Below are 18,307 nucleotides of genomic sequence, written 5' to 3'. Positions count from 1 at the left end.
TATACAGCCGGAAACAGGCCTTTTCGGCCCACCAAGTCCGTGCCGCCCAGCGATCCCCGTACATTAACACTATCCTACACCCACTAGGGACAATTTTTACATTTACCCAGCCAATTAACCTACATACCTGTACGTCTTTGGAGTGTGGGAGGAAACCGAAGATCTCGGAGAAAACCCACGCAGGTCACGGGGAGAACGTACAAACTCCTTACAGTGCAGCACCCGTAGTCAGGATCGAACCTGAGTCTACGGCGCTGCATTCGCTGTAAAGCAGCAACTCTACCGCTGCGCTACCGTGCCGCCCTAATCCGGGCAGCATTCTGATCAACCTCTTCTGCACCCTCTCCAGAGCATCATTCCTGCAATGGAGTGACCAGAACTGTACGCAATACTCCAAAATGTGCTTGCAATACTCATTGCTCTTGAATTGCTCCAGAATGTTGCTTTGACTCCATTCAGCAGAACTGTGCACCTCACCTGAGATCGCTCGTCCAGATTAGTCAGTTGACGAAGGGCTTGTTCCGAGTGAGTGACGCTGGCCCCAGTTTCGGGAATGTCTCCCTCGTCAGCGGACAAGTAATCCAGCGCCATCTTTATCTGCAGAACCAATGTTAAATTGAAGACACTTGTGAAATATGTGACTGGGGAAGACTTGAGAGGCACAGATAGGGTAGACAGTCAGAACCTTTTACCCCAGGGTGGAAATGTCAAACATTAGAGGATGTAGCTTTCAGTTGCGAAGGGCATGGTTTTTAACACAGGGAGTGGTGTGTGCCTGGAACATGCTACCAGGGGTGATGGTGGAGGCAGATATGATAGTGGCGTTTAAGAGGCCACTCCCTGGCAGATGGATGTTCTGGGAATGGAGTGATATGGATCAAGCGCAGGCAGAGATGAGTTTACTTGGCACCATGTTCAGCACGAACGTTGTGGGCCAAAGGGCCTGTTCCTGTGCTTCACTGTTCTATGTGTTCCAAAGAGAATTCAAGAATTCTCTATTTCTATTTGACTTCACGCCCCCCCCAAAAGCAGCAGATGAAAGCACCGTTAGTAACAATACCACATTTACCACAATGTGAGGTTTAAAAATAATCCCAATCAGCGTAGAGCAGCTGATACTGCCTGCCCCAGAGCACAAAGCTCACAGTCTACCCACTTCCCCGGAGGTGTGACCTTGCAACACAAGGATAAACACCAAAGAGAAAATAAGGGAGCCTAATCGAGCAAACCATGGAAGATGTGCAGGGGAATGGTACAGGAAGTATAAAGGCAATATCTTAGTGGGCTCTTTACTGCGAGTCAGTTTTGCAATGACAAGTCGGGCAGGCACTCGACACAACAGATGGACTGTAGCAAGAGTCCACCTTGGAGCAAGAGTTGGCAAGACCATCTGTGGTTGAATGCTGCAGGGTAGTGTGCCCCAGCTGTACAGTCACGACTCATCCCTATTATAAATTATACAATCTAGTCTTATGTTTATTTGATGTCTTTAAGTTATGGACATTAATTTATAGGATGTGGTCATTATTGACACTACCGGCATTTTTGTCCATCCGCTCAATGATCTCTGAGGAAAAGAGTCCACAGCTCATGGTCCTCATCCCTTGATCTGCCTTACCTTTCTCTTACAACTCACTCTTCCTTCCCTGACGCTCTGTTTTTCAAACTGATTCCCCTCCACTATTCCCACTTCCCCTCCACTCTCCCCATCCCCACTCCACTCTCCTTACCCCCCTCCACCTTTCCCACTCCCCTCCACTCTCCCAATCCCCCCTACCCAACCCAACCCATTCCACTCTTCCCCTCCCCACTCTAATCTCCCCCTCCCCTCCACACTCCCCACCTCCCCTCCACTCTCCCCACCACCCCTCCACTCCCCTCCACTCTCCCCACCTCCCCTCCACCCTCCCCACCACCCTCCCCACCCAGAGAACACAGACTCAAAGCCTTGTCTGAAAGACGGCTATTCTGGCAGTATGGCACTGCACACCGGTCTCCTGCTCGAATCCCCAGAGAGAGTAGATTGGTCAAACTTCTGACCTAGAGGTGCTGGATGTCTTGGGGAAATTCATACTTTGATTGAATAGACAGTCAGGATCTTTTTCCCAGGATGGAAAAAATCAAAGATTAGAGGGCATAGCTTTAAGGTGAGAGGGGCAAAGTTTAAAGGAGATGTGCGGGCAAGTTTTTTTTCACACCGAGGGCAGTGAGTGGCTGGAACGCGCTGCCAGGGCTGGTGGTTAAAGTGGTATTTAAAAGACTTTGGATGGGCACGTCAATATGCAGGGAATAAAGGGATACGGATCACGTGCATGTTCTAATTCATTCAAAGGTTGAGATGGGGTGCTTACCTCATGGAAAGCTTGTTCGAATCGCCAGAGCTGCAGGCATTGTTCGAGCTTCAGCAGATGCTTTTCCCAAAATCCGTCAAATGCTGTCTCCATGTCATGCAGCTGGATCAGCAGCCTATCAGAGACAGTGGGCGTAGTCATCGGTATTGGTATGATATTGCCACTTGTACTGAGGTACAACGGTAAGCTTAGTCTGCGTGCTAAACAGTCAATTCATACTGTACACGAGTACAATCAAGCAATGCATAGGTAAAACAGATAATGGAAAGAGAAAAGTACAAGGGTGCAGCGTAGGGTGTTTCAGCTACAGAGAAAGTGCAGATTAAAAAATGGTACAAGATGCGCAATGAGGTAGGTTGGATGATCGGGACCACGCCCAATCTTAAGGGAGGACCATTCAAGAGTCTGATAACAGTGGGGTGGAAGCTACTCCTGAATCTGGTGGTCCATGCTTTCAGCCTTTTGAATCTTCTGCCCGACTGGACCGTGAAGAGGGATTGGCTGGGGTGAGATTGATAGACTAACAAACTACCAGCGAAGAAGGGTCTCCTCCCATAACGTCACCCATTCCTTCTCTCCAGAGATGCTGCCTGTTCCACTGAGTCACTCCAGCTTTTTGTCTATCTTCGGTTTAAAACAGCATCTGCAGTTCCTTCCGACAAACTACCACAACTGTGTCAATCAGTCATGTTAATGTAAAACTATTCAAGAATTCTTTGTCAGTGTTAGCTCTCCACACAAAACACCTCCCTAACGACTTTAATATATTCTCCCACTCTCATTCCCATCTCCCTAAACAACCACAAATTGTCCAAACAATTTGCCTTGTACAACAATCCCATATGATTGGTTTGTGGCATCAGAGAGTCTGCCTGAGGCAGGATTGTTGGTCTAAACAGCAGAGGTGTACGGTGAGGTAGAGTGAGCCACATGCCTGGACATGAGGCGATTATACGATCCAGTCCTCACGTAACAATGAACTGCTCCAGTTTACCCTGCACCCCACAATGACATAATAACAGTTACTAGGTCTTATTCACACAAACGTTCAACATTAGCCCAAGACTAGCAGTTTCAGATCTACAAGACTAGCAATTTCATATCTACAAACAACAGTGCACATGAAGCTGACGATGACTGAAAACTAACAATCCTTTCATTCTAACGACAACCAGAGTGTGGCGCAGTGGGTAGAGCCGCTGCCTCGCAGTGCCGGAGAGCCGGGTTCAATCCTGACCTCTGACGCTTTCTATATGGAGTTTTCACATTCTCCACATAGGTTTCCACCGGATGCTCTGGTTTCCTCCCACGAGGTTTGTAGGTCAATTGGCCCTCGTATGTTGGGAGTGGATGTGAAAGTGAAGGACCATAAAACTAGTGTGAGCAGGTGATCAATGGTCAGCATGGACTCGATAGGGCCTGTTTCAATGCTGTATCTCTGAACTATATCCTGGACCACCACAACCAATAATCCATAGCTGTAACCAAGGAACAGTTTACTGGGCATAACCAAACCTGGCACCACTTCAAACTCCAGACGTCCTGTGCATCAGAGACCAAAAACCTCAAGCACAGGGTCTCCCCCACCACTCTCAAGGGAACCCTCACTCATATCCAACATTTCTGCTCTCTCAATCTCACACAGGCCAAGGCTAGATCTCTCCTTGTGCTCACCTTCCAATCCTCATCCTCAACATTCAATGCATTATCTCCATCTTCTCTAACACCATTGGTTCCACCACTGAGCACATCTTCCTTTCAATGGCCTCTTTTGGTACTCCAATCCCTCTGAGGCAGTGCTTTGCTCTTCCAACACCAACAGCACAAACTCCCCTTCCACCACCTTCTCATGCAACCACAGGAGATACATCATCTGCTGCTGTACCTCCTCCCTTCTCAACATCCAGAGCACACACACTTGAAGCAGAGTAATTACCAGTCTCCTCTACTGTGGGGAACTCAGTTGCAGATTGAGTGATCCCTTTGTGGAGTTCCACCTTCTCCCCCAATCCCATCCACATTGCAAAGACATAATGCAGGAGTAGTCTTTTTGGCCACCCTGCTAGCAGAGAGATGCCATCAAGCAGGGAAGAGTGCATATAAGCTACCTGAGGATGTTGCCTGTAATGAAGTGAGGAAAGCAGGTACTATCGCAATGTTTAAGAAACATTTAGACAGGTATATGGATAGGACAGCTTCAGAGGGAGATGGGCCATACACAGGCAGGTGAGACTAGTGTAGATGGGACGCGTTAGTCGGTGTTCGGCCAAAGGGCCTGTTTCCACGCAGTGTGACTACGGCCAGAGATTTTGGGAGAGGTTGGGCAGGGTAGGACTCTATGCCTTGTTGTGCAGGAGGCTGAGGGGTGATCTTATGGAGGTGTATAAGATCATGAGGGGGATAAGGGGAATGCACAGTCTTTTACCCAGAGTAGGGAACTGAAGTACCAGAGGGAATGGGTTTGAGGTGAGAGGGGAAAGATTGAAAGGGAACCCGAGGGGCAACCTTTTCACACGGCGAGTGGCGGATGTGTTTCTTTTATTAAAGAGAAAGTGAATGTAGAGCAAAGCAATTGGCATGACCTTTGTAGGGTGGAGTCAGGCGGCACCTCACGGACTCACCTCTTCACCGTCGCCCGGTCTCCATCCTTCTCCGCGCAAGACTCAGCAACGTTGACAGGCTCCATGAGATTGGTCAGGAGCAGCTCCCCCTCTTTGATCACTCTTTGAACGTCATTCTGCACATGGAATGAAGAGCAGCTGGACCATGACCTCAGCCGGTTTCCCAACCCACACCGCAAGTCCTCAACACCCTGCAACCTTAAAGAAGGCCCGTGCATTTTGTAAGGCACCTTTTACCACCTCCTTTCTCAAGGAAGACCCTTGATCTCTGTGGGAATGTGGGAGATGAGCTGGCCAGACCTATTCGCTATCTGAAGGTAGATGCAAAATGCTGGATTAACTCAGCGGGTCAGGCAGCATCACTGGAGAGAAGGAATACGTCACCTTTCGGGTCGAGACCCTTCTTCAGTCTCCCAGGCCTCAGCTATGCCTGCCCCTTTGTAGGATTTTTACAGCTCTACTATTAGCTATCTGCATCGTGCTCATGCAGCAAATTATATTGGTTAAACTGAACATTGATTTCTCTATTTTCAAGTAACTCCAGCATTCCTTCCCCGCCCCTCTCCACCCCTCCCCCACCCTAGTCGTCCAACTAGTTCCACTGTTCACATCCTTGTATCCCTGTCGTCCCCAGCCAACAATGGGCCATTATGGACTCCACCCTTCCTGAGGTCATCTTTTGCTGGCCCTGTTTTGTTCTGGCCTTTTCCCACCTCCAGCCACCCCCTCCCCCACCCCCCCCCCCCCCCCCCCCCACCTCTATCTTTCAGTCTGAAGAAGGGTTTTGCCCCGTAACTTCACAGATTTCTTTTCTCCAGAGATGCTGCCTGACCCGCTGAGTAACGCCCACATTTTTCATGTCTATCTGTTGGTTAAAATACAGTGTGTTCGGATGTCCACTCGAGAGGGCATTGTCCTGGGTCGCACCTGCTTTTCCACAACACTGGGAAATTATTCTTTCTCCCAACAGAAACCACAATGGTAACCCGTAACTGGAATGAGCTGCCAGAGGAAGCTATAGACGCAGATACAATTATGACTTTTAAAAGACATTTGGGCAGATATATAGTTAGGAAGGTCTTAGGGGGATGTGGACTAAATGCAGGTGGATGGGACGACCAACACGCCGACTTTAGAAAGGACATGAGGAGGAATTTCTTTAGCCAGAGAATGGTGAATCTGTAAGATTCATTGCCACAGATGGCTGTGGAGGCCGGCATTGGGTATTTTTAAAGTGGAGATTTGACAGGTTCTTGATTAGTAAGGGTGCCAGAGGTTAAGGGAAGAAGGCAGGAGAATGGGGTTGCGCAGGAAAGATAGATCATCCGTGATCAAGTGGTGGAGTAGACCCGATGGGCCGAATGGTCTAATTTTGCTCCTATGAGTTATGGACGTGAACTTATGGTTGACATGGACAAGGTGAGCCCAAGGGCCTGGTTATGGGCTGCACAGCTCCATGACTCCGTGAATGCATTGAACCAAGTAGTTTTCCGTTGCTTTTTCTCCCTCATTTCCTTTGCCACCATCTCCTCCACCCATCAGGAGCCCACACAGGTCTGCAGATATTGTGACCGGGGCTTACCTTGAGCTGCCTATACTTCTCGGTCCTGGCGATGAGGAGGTCCTCCACCGACTGCAGGTTGTTGGGCAGTTCTGCCTCGGCCAGGTCGGTGCCAAAAGACTGCAGCATCTGAGCAATGTCCTTGACCATCACGGCAAAGCTCTCGATCGCCTGCGCACCACAACACACACTTTACACATACAGCGTGGAAACAGGACCTGGAAGGAACTGCAGATACTGGCTTATTCCAAAAACAGACACAAAATGCTGGAGTAACTCAGCTGGTCAGGCAGCATCACTGGAGAACATGAAAAGGTAATGTTTTGGGTCGGGACCCTTCTTCAGACTGGGTTGCTCCAACTCTTTGTGTCTTTCTTGGTAAACCAGCATCTACAGTTCTTTACTTCTTCAGATCCAGAAGTTATTTATGCCCCAAAACACTTTACCCCGAACACATGCCCAACTGGGAGAACATGCCATGAATGTAAAAACTGTAACAGCTTGTGGCCAACCTGACAAAACTTTAACAGGGCAGAAGAGCAAGTAACTGAAGGGAAACGTGGAGTGTAGTGGGTTCAGTTGGTACGGTCAGCAGGTTTGGCTGCAGATGTGTCCCAGGGATTGGGTAAACACTGAAAAATGTTGAAGACTTAGACATAAGCAACTGTGGCATGGTGGCGCAGCGGTAGAGTTGCTGCCTTACAACGCTGGAGACCCGAGTTCGATCCCGAATACGGGTGCTGTTTGTATGGAGTTTGTACGTTCTCCACATGACCTGTGTGGGTTTTCTCCGAGATCTTCGGTTTCCTCCCACACTCCAAAGACATACAGGTATGTAGGTAAATTGGCCTTGTAAATGTAAAAAATTGTCCGTAGTGTGTGTAGGATTGTGTTAATATGCGAGGATCGCTGGTCGGCGTGGATCCGGTGGGCCGAAGGGCCTGTTTCCGCGCTGTATCTCTAAACTAAACTAAACTAAACTAAACTGCAGATACTGGTAGACAAAAAGAGCCACAATGTGCTGGAGTAACTCAGCAGGTCAGGCAACATCTCTGCAGAACACAGATAGGTGCTGTTTCAGGTCGGGACCCTTCTTCAGACCGTATAGGTAACAGTTCGGGTTGGAAACTTTCCTCACTGTGAAGAAGAGTCCCGACATGAAACGTCACCTATCCATATTCTCCAGAGATGCTGCCTGACCCATTGTATTACTCCTCTACTTCGTGCCTTTTTAAAAAATAAAATCAAAGCTTTGGAAAACCACATATTTAAAGGATAATTCCTCTGGAATATAGTGATGGATCAGTTATGAGGAAATTAAAATGCTGGAAAATTGCTGTCTTGGAGAATCAGCATGTGCGAGTCAAGTTTTTTTCACACAGAGGGTGGTAGGTGCCTGGAACGCGCTGCCAGGGGTGGTGGTGGCAGATTCAGTAGCGGCATTTCAGAGGCTTTTGGATAGGCACATGGATATGCAATGAATTGGAGGGATATAAATCACGTGCAAGCACAAGAGATTAGTTTAACTTGGCAAAAACCGCAGCACAGAGATTGTGGATTGAAGGGCCTGTTCCTGTGCTGTTCTGTTATATGTACAAAGATTCCATGATCAATTACACAACATTGATCTCAGTGTTGCAGTGCTAATTTTCTAGGTGCCGGAGCTGTCACTGGAGCCAGAGCTGCCGCTGTTAAATCCCCCACTGGTTAAAACTCCCCACTGTTTATTTTGGCTTTTCTTACAGAGGTGCCGGAGTAGCGCTCCGGTCAACTCCGGCAGCATTGCACCCCTGATTGTTCTGTTTTGTAGGAAGACAGTGTTAACCACTATGTAAAAATGTGGGTCAGAAAGACTGCATGTGTTTACATTTAGCATTTTTAGCCAAGGTCTAATAATAGCATCAGGCATGTCGCAATGCTTCAGAAGATTTATAAATACATAATCAGCAATCTCAAGAGTCAAGAGAATCAAGAGTGTTTACTTGTCTTATGTACCAGCAACGGGACAATGACATTCTTACTAGCTGTAGCTTAGCAGGTGCAATAGTGCACCGACACACGGATAAATATGTGATAATCAATTGTACAATAAATTAACAACTGTCATACAGGTCCACCACTGATTTTCCGGCACCCTTGGTTCCAGAGCCTTTCTGGATTATCCATTTTGCCAGAACAACAGAAGTCACGGCCTCCGAGAGGAGTCCAACGGTGCTGGAGCGGTCTGCCTAGCCCGCAGGAGGGCTGGGATACCAGCCCCCAAAGTCGGCTATGGGAATGATTCTGCCGGCTCTGGGCTGGAGTTCCAGAGCCCCGCCTGCAGGGGGCAAATTCAACAATAAAACACTCTTGACTGTTTGTTCTGGTCCTGGTGTGTGTGACATTTTAACGCTAGACTCTTGTGATGGTGATTTTATGGCATTGAGTTTGACACATCACTGATATGACCAGGTACCCCATGCACAGGCAGCCCTGCCACACATAGACAGCGCCCGCCCCCCACCACACACGCACAAAGTGTTCCACACACAGACAGAATACCACATACACACACACACAAAGTGACACGCACGCACGCACACACACACACACACACACACAGTTTCACACACACGGACAGCCTGTACCACAAACAGAGTGCCCCACATGCAGGCACACTCTCCCCGCGCACAATCAGACAAACCGTACCGTGCGAAACAGGATCCATTCATCGTGGCAGTAGTCGAGGGTGCCACCAAATTCGTGCATCAGGTGCGTCTCATCGATGTACTTTAGCAGCTCGGTGGCTGAGTTCAGCATAACGACCTGCGGGAACACCGAGACCAGCAATGCTCCTCACCGTCCCTTCCCACTGCACCCCACCCCACCACCTCCCCACCCCACCCCACCCCACCCCTCCCCTCCCCTAAACCTCCCCACCCCTCCCCACCCCTCCCCACCCCACCCCACCCCTCCCCACCCCACCCCACCCCACCCCTCCCCACCCCACCCCACCCCACCCCACCCCACCCGGACACGTTGCCTTTCTCATGCGCTGAATGTAACGGTCGGGAAGTCATGTTGCAGCTTTATAAAACTTTGGTTCGGCCAGTAGGATGCCAAGAGTGTGGTGAATCATTGCATGCTCTTCCCAGAGAAGGGTCTACCACCATCCAATGAACCTCCCCACTCTATTCAATCTCGTTTCTACCTGTAAGTATGGAACTATATTCTGCACTCTGCATCTTCCCCTTTGTTCCACTCGTTGTATTTAGGTTTGAACTGACTGTACCTATGTAGAGTATATCTGATCTGACTGGATAGCATGCAAAGCAAAGCTTTTCACTGTCCTTCGGTACACATGATAATAATAAACCTAAACCTTATTGTGTGCAGTTTTGTGCATTACACGAAGGATGCGGAGTCTTTGTAGAGAATACAGAAAAGGTTTACAAGGATGCTGCCTGGATTAGATGCTTTCAGGTATGGGGAGAAGTTGGAGAGGGTGCAAAGGTGGTTTACTAGAATGCTGTCTGTATTGGAGATTGAAGGGGGGTGGGGCAGGGGGGAGGGGGGAGGGGGGGGGGGGGGAAGGGAGGTCTACTTACCGGCAGCTTGAGGATGATAGGGTCCGGGCTGAGGCGGAGGCTGATGTCGGCGAGCGCTCGCTGCAGGAAGCCCGTCGGCCGCAGCAACAACACCAGCTGCAGGCGCCCCGGACACGAGGCCTGGAGAAAGAGAACAGGTCAGCATGGGGAGAATACAGCAGTGAGAGGAGAACTCAGAGAGAACGCGGCGACACGGGGAGAACACAGCAGCATGGGGAGAACACAGCAGTGCGGGGAGAACTCAGGGAGAACACGGCGACACGGGGAGAACACAGCAGCACGGGGGCACATCAACGCCAGGGAGAGAACACAGCAGTACGGGGAGAACACAGCAGTGAGGGGAGAACTCTCCCAGACAGAGGGGGGACTGTCATATGAGGAAAGATTGAAAAGACTAGGCTTGTATTCACTGGAGTTTAGAAGGATGAGAGGGGCTCTTATAGAGACACATAAAATTATAAAAGGACTGGACAAGCTAGATGCAGGAAAAATGTTCCCAATATTGGGCGAGTCCAGAACCAGTGGCCGCAGTCTTAGAATAAAGGGGAGACCATTTAAAACTGAGGTGAGAAGGAACTTTTTCACCCAGAGTGTTGTGAATTTGTGGAATTCTCTGCCACAGAGGGCAGTGGAGGCCAAATCACTGGATGGATTTAAGAGAGAGTTAGATAGAGCTCTAGGGGCTAGTGAAATCAAGGGACATGGGGAGAAGGCAGGCACGGGTTACTGATAGTGGATGATCAGCCATGATCACAATGAATGGCGGTGCTGGCTCGAAGGGCCAAATGGCCTCCTCCTGCACCTATTTTCTATGTTTCTAACTCAGGGGGAATGCAGCGACACGGGGGAAGAACATGGCAGCACGGGGAGAACACAGCTGCACGGGGGGAGAGGGCACATCAACGCCAGGGAGAGAACATGTCAGCACGGAGTCAAAACACGGCAACACAGAGAGAACACGTCAGCACCGGGGAGCCAACACATCAACATGGGAGTCAACACGTCAGCATGGGGGGGGGGGGGGGGGGGGGAAGAACACGGCAACACAGGGAGAACATGTCAAAACTGTATCAGCAGGGCGAGAACACATAATTTAATTAGATGGCATGCAAACAAAAGCTTTTTACTACATCTCCCTACACGTGACAATAATATACTGATAGCAGCCTAGAAACATATAAAATCCTTAAGGACCCTGAAGAAGGGTCTCGACCCGAAACGTCACCCATTCCTTCTCTCCCGAGATGCTGCCTGACCTGCTGAGTTACTCCAGCATTTTGTGAATAAAAACCCTTCGATTTGTACCAGCATCTGCAGTTATCTTCTTATAAAATCCTTAAGGGAATGGACAGGCTAGATGCAGGAAACATGTTCCCAATGTTGGGGGAGTCCAGAACCAGGGGTCACAGTTTAAGAATAAGGGGTAGGCCATTTAGGACTAAGATGAGGAAAAAACTCTTTCACCCAGAAAGTTGTGAATCTGTGGAATTCTCTGCTGCAGAAGGCAGTGGAGGCCAATTCACTGGATGTATTCAAGAGAGAGTTAGATATAGTTCTTAGGGCTAAAAGGAATCAAGGGATATGGGGAGAAAGCAGGAACAGGGTACCGATTTTGGATCCTCAACCATGATTATATTGAATGGTGGCTCGTAGGGCCGAATGGCCTACTCCTCCGCCTATTTTCTATATCACCAACATCGGACCACAAGACCAGGACAGCAGCAAATCATGACTGACCATGTGGGCTACTAATCACCATCACATCACAGTTGACATCCCCCTCAGATCCACAACCCTCAGCACTTTTACCAGATAAAAGTCTAGCTAAGTCTGAAGCATGAAGAAGGACCCGACTCGAAATGTCACCCATCCTTTTTCTCCAGAGATGCTGCCTGACCTGCTGAGTTACTCCACCACTTTGTGTCTATCTTCGGTATCAACAGTTCCTTCCTACACAAAGGTCTAGCTGCTATTGGTGCCAAGTTAAACTAATTAATTCTGCCTACACATGATCCATATCCCTCCATTCCCTGCGTATCCATCTCCCTACTTAAAAGCTCCATAAACACCACGATCATATCTGCCTCCACCACCACTCCTGGCAGCATGTTGCAGGCACCTACCACTGCTTGTGTTAACACCTCCCCACTAAACTTTGCTCCTTGCACCTTAAACCTCTCCCCTCTAGTCTTTAACATTTCCACCCCGAGATAAAAGTCTGTTCTCACCCGTGGAATCCTATGAAAAAAAGATTAATAACCCCCTTGATCAGATTATCCCTCACTTCTACAATTGTCTATTGTCTATTGTAAGAAAAGCAATCCAGTTTATGGAGTCTTTCATGCTCACAATGTAGAAGATGTGTGGGGCAAGTTTTTATTTACACAGAGAGAGGTAGGCTTTGGAGAGGGGATTTGAAGAATGCTGCCTGGATTAGAGGGTATTAGCTATTAAGAGAGGTTGGATTGTTTTCTCTGGAGCGTTGGGGACTGAGGGGGAGACCTGATAGAAGTATATAAAATTATGAGAGACACAGATAGGGGAAAGAGTCAGAACCTTTCTCCTAGCATGCAAATGTCAAAGACTGCAGGACATAGCTTTAAGGTGAGAGGGGCAAAGTTCAAAGGAGGTGAGTGGGGCAAGATTTTTTACACAGAGGGTGGTGGTTGCCTGGAACATGCTGCCAGGGGTGGTGACATTTAAGAGTCTTTTAGATAGGCACATGGATATGCAGGAAATGGAGGGATAGAAATGACACGCCGGCGAAGATTAGTTTAACCTAGCATCATGTTCGGCATGGACATTGTGGGCTCAGTACATTACAAGTTAGGGCGGCACAGTTGTGCAGCGGTAGAGTTGCTGCCTTACAGCGCCAGAGACGTGGGTTCGATCTTGACTATGGGTGCTGTCGGTATGAAGCTAGTCGATTCTCAGTGACCGTGTGGGTTTTCTCCGGGTGCTCCAGTTTCCTCCCACATTCCAAAGACATACAGATTTGTAGGTTAATTGGCTTTGGCAAATTGTCCCTAGTGTGTAGGATAGAACTGGTATACAGGTGATTGCTGGTCGGCACGGACTCGGTGGACCGAAGAGCCAGTTTCAATGCTGTTTCTCTAAACTAAACTGAGCTCATTTCTAATTGCTGGTAGCAAGCTTTTAAATCTCTATGCATCCTCTATCTGTCCTTCCTGAGGTGCAATGCAGGGAGCTACAGATGGAGTCCGATCACCTTGTTTGGAACCATGGTATAGATGACCTTGTGTTCCAGACCCGTTTGGATGTCAAAATACTGTGCAAACAACCTGATTGATGAGTCATCCACTGTGTCACCCCACACCACACAAACCCCAGGCACAGCAAAGATTGTGCATTTATTGAAATACAACCCAATACACCTCGGGCCACCCCCAGGCCACTCTTAAAACATCTGCCCACACAATTAATAGCCAGTTAAAACCTCTCTTTAGCGTTATTGATCGTGGGTTAAGTGTTTGCTAAGAAAATCCCGCTTGAAATAATTCCAAAGCATCTGATACGCACAGGAGGTGATGTGTGTTAGTGGAGGTCCATGCAGCTTTTTCCTGGAATAAGGTCGACCCCCATCTCCGTAAAACACTAAACCCAGCTGGGTGTGCAAACCCCACGCATCGTGCCCCTGCCCCGTGCAACGCATCGGCCTTAAGACAAACGCTCCACCGCTCAATAAAAGCTAACCCTTCCAACATCTGCATGGTGACTGTGGCTGCAAACATCTGTCTCGCACGGAGGCGGTGCAGCAGCCGAGGGCTGCAAACTCCAGCCGCAGACAGCCGCCCGATCTCTGCAGAACTGCGGGAACCGCACCGCTCCCTCCCTCTCTCCCTCTCTCCTTCCATCCTCCCTTCTCTCCCACTTTCCCTCTCCCCTTCTCCCCTTCTCTCCCACTCTCCCTCTCTCTCTCTCCCCCCCCCCCCCCCCCACCGCCGGACTTACCGCATTCTTCTTAGACCTGGCACTACCTCTGTGAACATCTGCCTCCGCCATGGTGCGGGCATCTGCTCGGCGGTGCCCCCTATCCCACAGCACCTGGTTGTCCGCTCAGCCACCCCCCAGGGCTGGGGAAACTCTTCCCCTCTCCCCTCCCTCCCTCGCTCCCTCCCCAGGCCGGCCAGCAGTGCACAGTCGCATCTGCCTCTGCCAACCGCACCGACACCGGCACCGACACCTCCCCTCGTCCCTCCACGCATAACTCTTTCACTGTCCTCCTCTATTCAAACACAGCCCCCGGCAGCACCAGCCGGCGCAAAGCAGGACACCCGGCCCTTCCAGGAGCTGCTACCCCATCAGTCGGACGCGGGGAAGAAAAATCCAGGGACAATTTTGAAATGCATGTGGATTAAAATTGCTTTTCACCAACACAGAGGGCTGTGGGTAAATGGAACAGGAGGTAGCTGAGGCAGGTATTGTTATTTGAAATACTGTGCCCCGAAGAAGGGTTACGTTGCAATAAGCTGCCCCCTCAATCTTCCACACTCCAGAAAATATAGATCCAATATCTTTACATGCTCAACTCTCAACCCCAGGAATATACCTCAGAAACCTCACATCCAGCACATCCTTTCTTACATTCAGAAACCAAATCCATGCACAGTTGAGTCTGAAGAAGGGTCCCAACCTGAAACATCCAGTTTAGTTTAGTTTATTGTCAGGTCAACCGAGGTACAGTGAAAAAGTTTTTTTTGTTGCATGTTGTCCAATCAGCGGAAATACTATACATGATTGCAATTAAGCCACCCACAGTGTACAGATAGAGGATGAAGGGTATAACGTTTAGTGTAAGATAAAGCCCAGTAAAGCCTGATTAAAGGTAGTCTGAGGGTCTCCAATGAGGTGGATGGTAGGTCAGGATCGCTCACTAGTTGGTGATAGGATGGTTCAGGTGCCTGACTCAGCGTCTGTCTATTTCCCTCCACAGATGCTGCCTGACCTGCTGAGTTCCTCCAGCACTTTGATTATAGCCCATGTACAATACACCATCAACACTCTGTACACTTGTAACTATACTCCCCTATTTCTGGATTTCAACCGTCTTGCAGTGACGGCCAAGGTGCCAATTGTTGTAAATGTCCTGAAGCACTTGTAAATATCTGCTAGCTTTTACAATTTGTGCACAATAACGCCCAGATCCCTCTGTATCTCGTCCCCTACAATCTTTCTCCATTTATATCACGGTCTACCTTGAGATTCCTCCTACCACAATGCATGAATTCACACTTCCCCACATTAAACTCCATTTGCCGACTTTCTGCCCACTAGCTCAACTTGCCTATGTCCTGTTGTCGAGTACAACTATTGTCATGGCAACAAATATTAACCTGTTGATGAACCTAATGGCGGCTTGGCGGTCAGTGTGGATTTAGTGGGCGAATGGGTTGCTTTAGTGCTGAGCAACAGTATTGTAAGGGTCAAAACAAGCTATTCAATGAAGCTGGAATTATCTGCCAACATCACTACATGTCAAGTAAGTGGACTTAATTAGAAAAGCAAATTAGGTGCTTAGGCAAATAGGCTCACCTGGAGAAAACAGTAAATCACGAAGCCTCTGATCCCCACCAAGGACGCTAAGAGTGAGATAAGATAAACTTTTCTTTCTCACAGACATTTGAGAGCACCTCGGTGCCTAATGTGACAGTGGCACAGCGGAGGTGTTGCTGCTTCACAATGCCAGAGACCCGGGTTCGATCCTGACTATGGGTGCCGTCTGTACAGAGTTTATAGGATCCTGCTGTCTGTGCCCGCATGCGTTGCACCGAGCGCTCCGGTTTCCTTCCACACTCCATAGACCGGCAGGTTTGGAGGTTAATTGGCTTCTGTAAATTGTCCCTAGTGTGGAGCATAGAGCTAGAGTACAGATGATCGACGGTCACCACAGACTCGGTGGCAGAATGGCCTGTTTCCGCACTGTGTCGCTAAGCTAAATTAAACGAATAACCCTGGTTTCCAACATCAAGAAGAGCAGCAGGTTCCATAAACATCATTAACGGTTGTTTATCGGTGAGGGTAGAAGTGTGATTTTATTGGTGATATGAGTGCATGTTGCCAGCAAGCTCACTGGAGCTCACCTCAGGTGTGATTCACAGACTTTAATACACTGCGGTCGCAAGAAGGAATTCCGTCAAACTTGCAATTGAAGGGCGTGTGAGACAGTGTTTAGTTTCTGCTTTGCTGCTCTTTAGTTGTAGTTTTATTGTGGTATTAATGAATGTTTTTTCCTATTATTTGATATTGTTTGAGTCTTCTCCCTCCAGCATTGATCCTACCCCTCAAAGCCTGCTCCTATCTCATTACAGTGACTCGGTAACTTCTTTTGGTTTCAGATTTCAGCACAGCTCAGATCTCCATTCAGGTTTATTATTGTCACGTGTACCGAGGACAGTGGGAAGTTTTGTTTTGCATGCTATCTAATCAAATCAAATAATACTGTACATGTACAATCAAGCCAAACTCAAGTACAACTGGTAGAGCGAAGGGGGAGATAGAGAGTGCAGAACAGCTTCAGAATTTCACAGCTTCAACCTACCCTTTCAACAACTCTCTCCCACACTGCACTCAATAATCTGCAAACTAGATGTCTCCATAACCATTGTTATCACCTCAACCCTTATTCCATCCTATCAGGCATATTCCCAGCTATCATTCCCACTTATGTACCTCTTGCCTGATGGGAGAGGGGAGAAGAGGGAATGACTTGGGTGAGACTGGTCCTATTAGGTGCTTCCAAAGTTTTCTGTTTTTATTTCAGTATCGGTATCTACAGTTTTGTTCTGATTTTCATTTGGAAGAACTGTGCCTGAAACTCTGAACTAAATAGACAATAGACAATAGGTGCAGGAGGAGGCCATTCGGCCCTTCGAGCCAGCACCGCCATTCAATGTGATCATGGCTGATCATTCTCAACCAGTACCCCGTTCCTGCCTTCTCCCCATACCCCCTGACTCCGCTATCCTTAAGAGCTCTATCTAGCTCTCTCTTGAATGCATTCAAAGAATTGGCCTCCACTGCCTTCTGAGGCAGAGAATTCCACAGATTCACAACTCTCTGACTAAACACCTTTGTACCTTGCTGGAGTGAGAGAAAAGATAGAGAGTCCCCCTAGTCCTTACCTTCTACCCCATCAGCCATCGCATACAACTTATAATCTTCCAAAATTTCCACTACCTCCAACCGGATCCCACCACTAGCCACATTTTCCCATCTCCACCACTTTCCGCCTTCCCTCCGCAACTCCCTGGTTAACTCATCCCTTCCCACCTAAACCACCCCTCCCCCGATACCTTCACTTGCAACAGCAGCAGATGCAACACCTGTCGCTATGCCTCTTCCCTCGACTCTGTCCAGGGTCCCCAACAGTCCTTTCAGGTTAGGCAGAGGTTCACTTGAACCTCCTCCAACCTCTTCTTCTGTATCTGTTGTTCAAGATGTGGACTCTGAATACATCGGCAAGACCAAATGCAGACTGGGCGATCGTTTCGCGGAACACCTTCGCTCAGCCCGCCTGAACCTACCTGATCTCCCGGTTGCTGGACACTTTCATTCTCCTTCCCATTCCAACACAGACCTTTTTGCCCTAAGTCTCCTCCATTGTCAGAGTGAGGCTAAACACAAATTGGAAGAACAGCATCTCATATTTCGCTTGGGCAGCTTACAGCCCAGTCGTATGAATCCTGATTTCTTTCACTTCAGAGATCTTTTATTTATAATGAATGATCTCTTGCTCTCTTGCTATCCACTTTGCTGCTGTAACACTGTAAATTTCCCCGGTGTGGGACGAATAAAGGAATATATTATTATTATTATGATTCAGGTAGCTCCGGCATTCCCTCTCTCTATCGCTCCCCCACCCAAGTTGCACAAGCTTCTTATTTTCACCCTACAAACAGTTAAGAATGGCCTGTTTCCTTTATCATCGCTACTTTTTTTGCATATCTTTCATTCAATGCTCTTTATCTCTCCACATTGCTGTCTATATCTCTCGTTTCCCTTATCCCTAACCAGGCTGAAGAAGGGTCTCGACCCGAAACTTCATCCATTCCTTCTCTCCAGAGATGCTGCCTGTCCCGCTGAGTTTCTCCAGCTTTTTGTGTCTGTCTTCGGTTGAAACCAGCATCTGCGGTTCTTTCTTACACCTTTGTACATTAACATTAAATG

General features: G+C 48.5%; 1 protein-coding gene across 4 annotated transcripts in view; it reads right to left on the bottom strand.

Moving 5' to 3' along the window:
• mcf2a (MCF.2 cell line derived transforming sequence a) overlaps positions 1-18,307 on the bottom strand; it is an 81,442-nt gene that overhangs the window by 40,050 nt on the left and 23,085 nt on the right. For 2 of the 4 annotated variants that reach the window (XM_078412219.1, XM_078412218.1), the window contains exons 5-10: positions 10,121-10,240; positions 9,222-9,338; positions 6,555-6,704; positions 4,973-5,088; positions 2,352-2,466; positions 478-597 (exon numbers count right to left, since the gene is read on the bottom strand). In XM_078412219.1, the coding sequence (XP_078268345.1) occupies positions 478-597; positions 2,352-2,466; positions 4,973-5,088; positions 6,555-6,704; positions 9,222-9,338; positions 10,121-10,240 (738 nt within the window). Of the gene's footprint in view, positions 1-477; positions 598-2,351; positions 2,467-4,972; positions 5,089-6,554; positions 6,705-8,642; positions 8,731-9,221; positions 9,339-10,120; positions 10,241-14,092; positions 14,212-18,307 lie in introns of those variants that run through there. The other 2 variants (XM_078412220.1, XM_078412221.1) reach the window with 2 other exon arrangements.

The sequence above is a fragment of the Rhinoraja longicauda genome, chromosome 15, assembly GCF_053455715.1.
Source record: "Rhinoraja longicauda isolate Sanriku21f chromosome 15, sRhiLon1.1, whole genome shotgun sequence".
Classification (NCBI taxonomy): domain Eukaryota; kingdom Metazoa; phylum Chordata; class Chondrichthyes; order Rajiformes; family Arhynchobatidae; genus Rhinoraja; species Rhinoraja longicauda.
The sequence above is the reverse complement of the archived record's forward strand: the minus strand, read 5'-3'. Positions and strand labels throughout refer to the sequence as shown.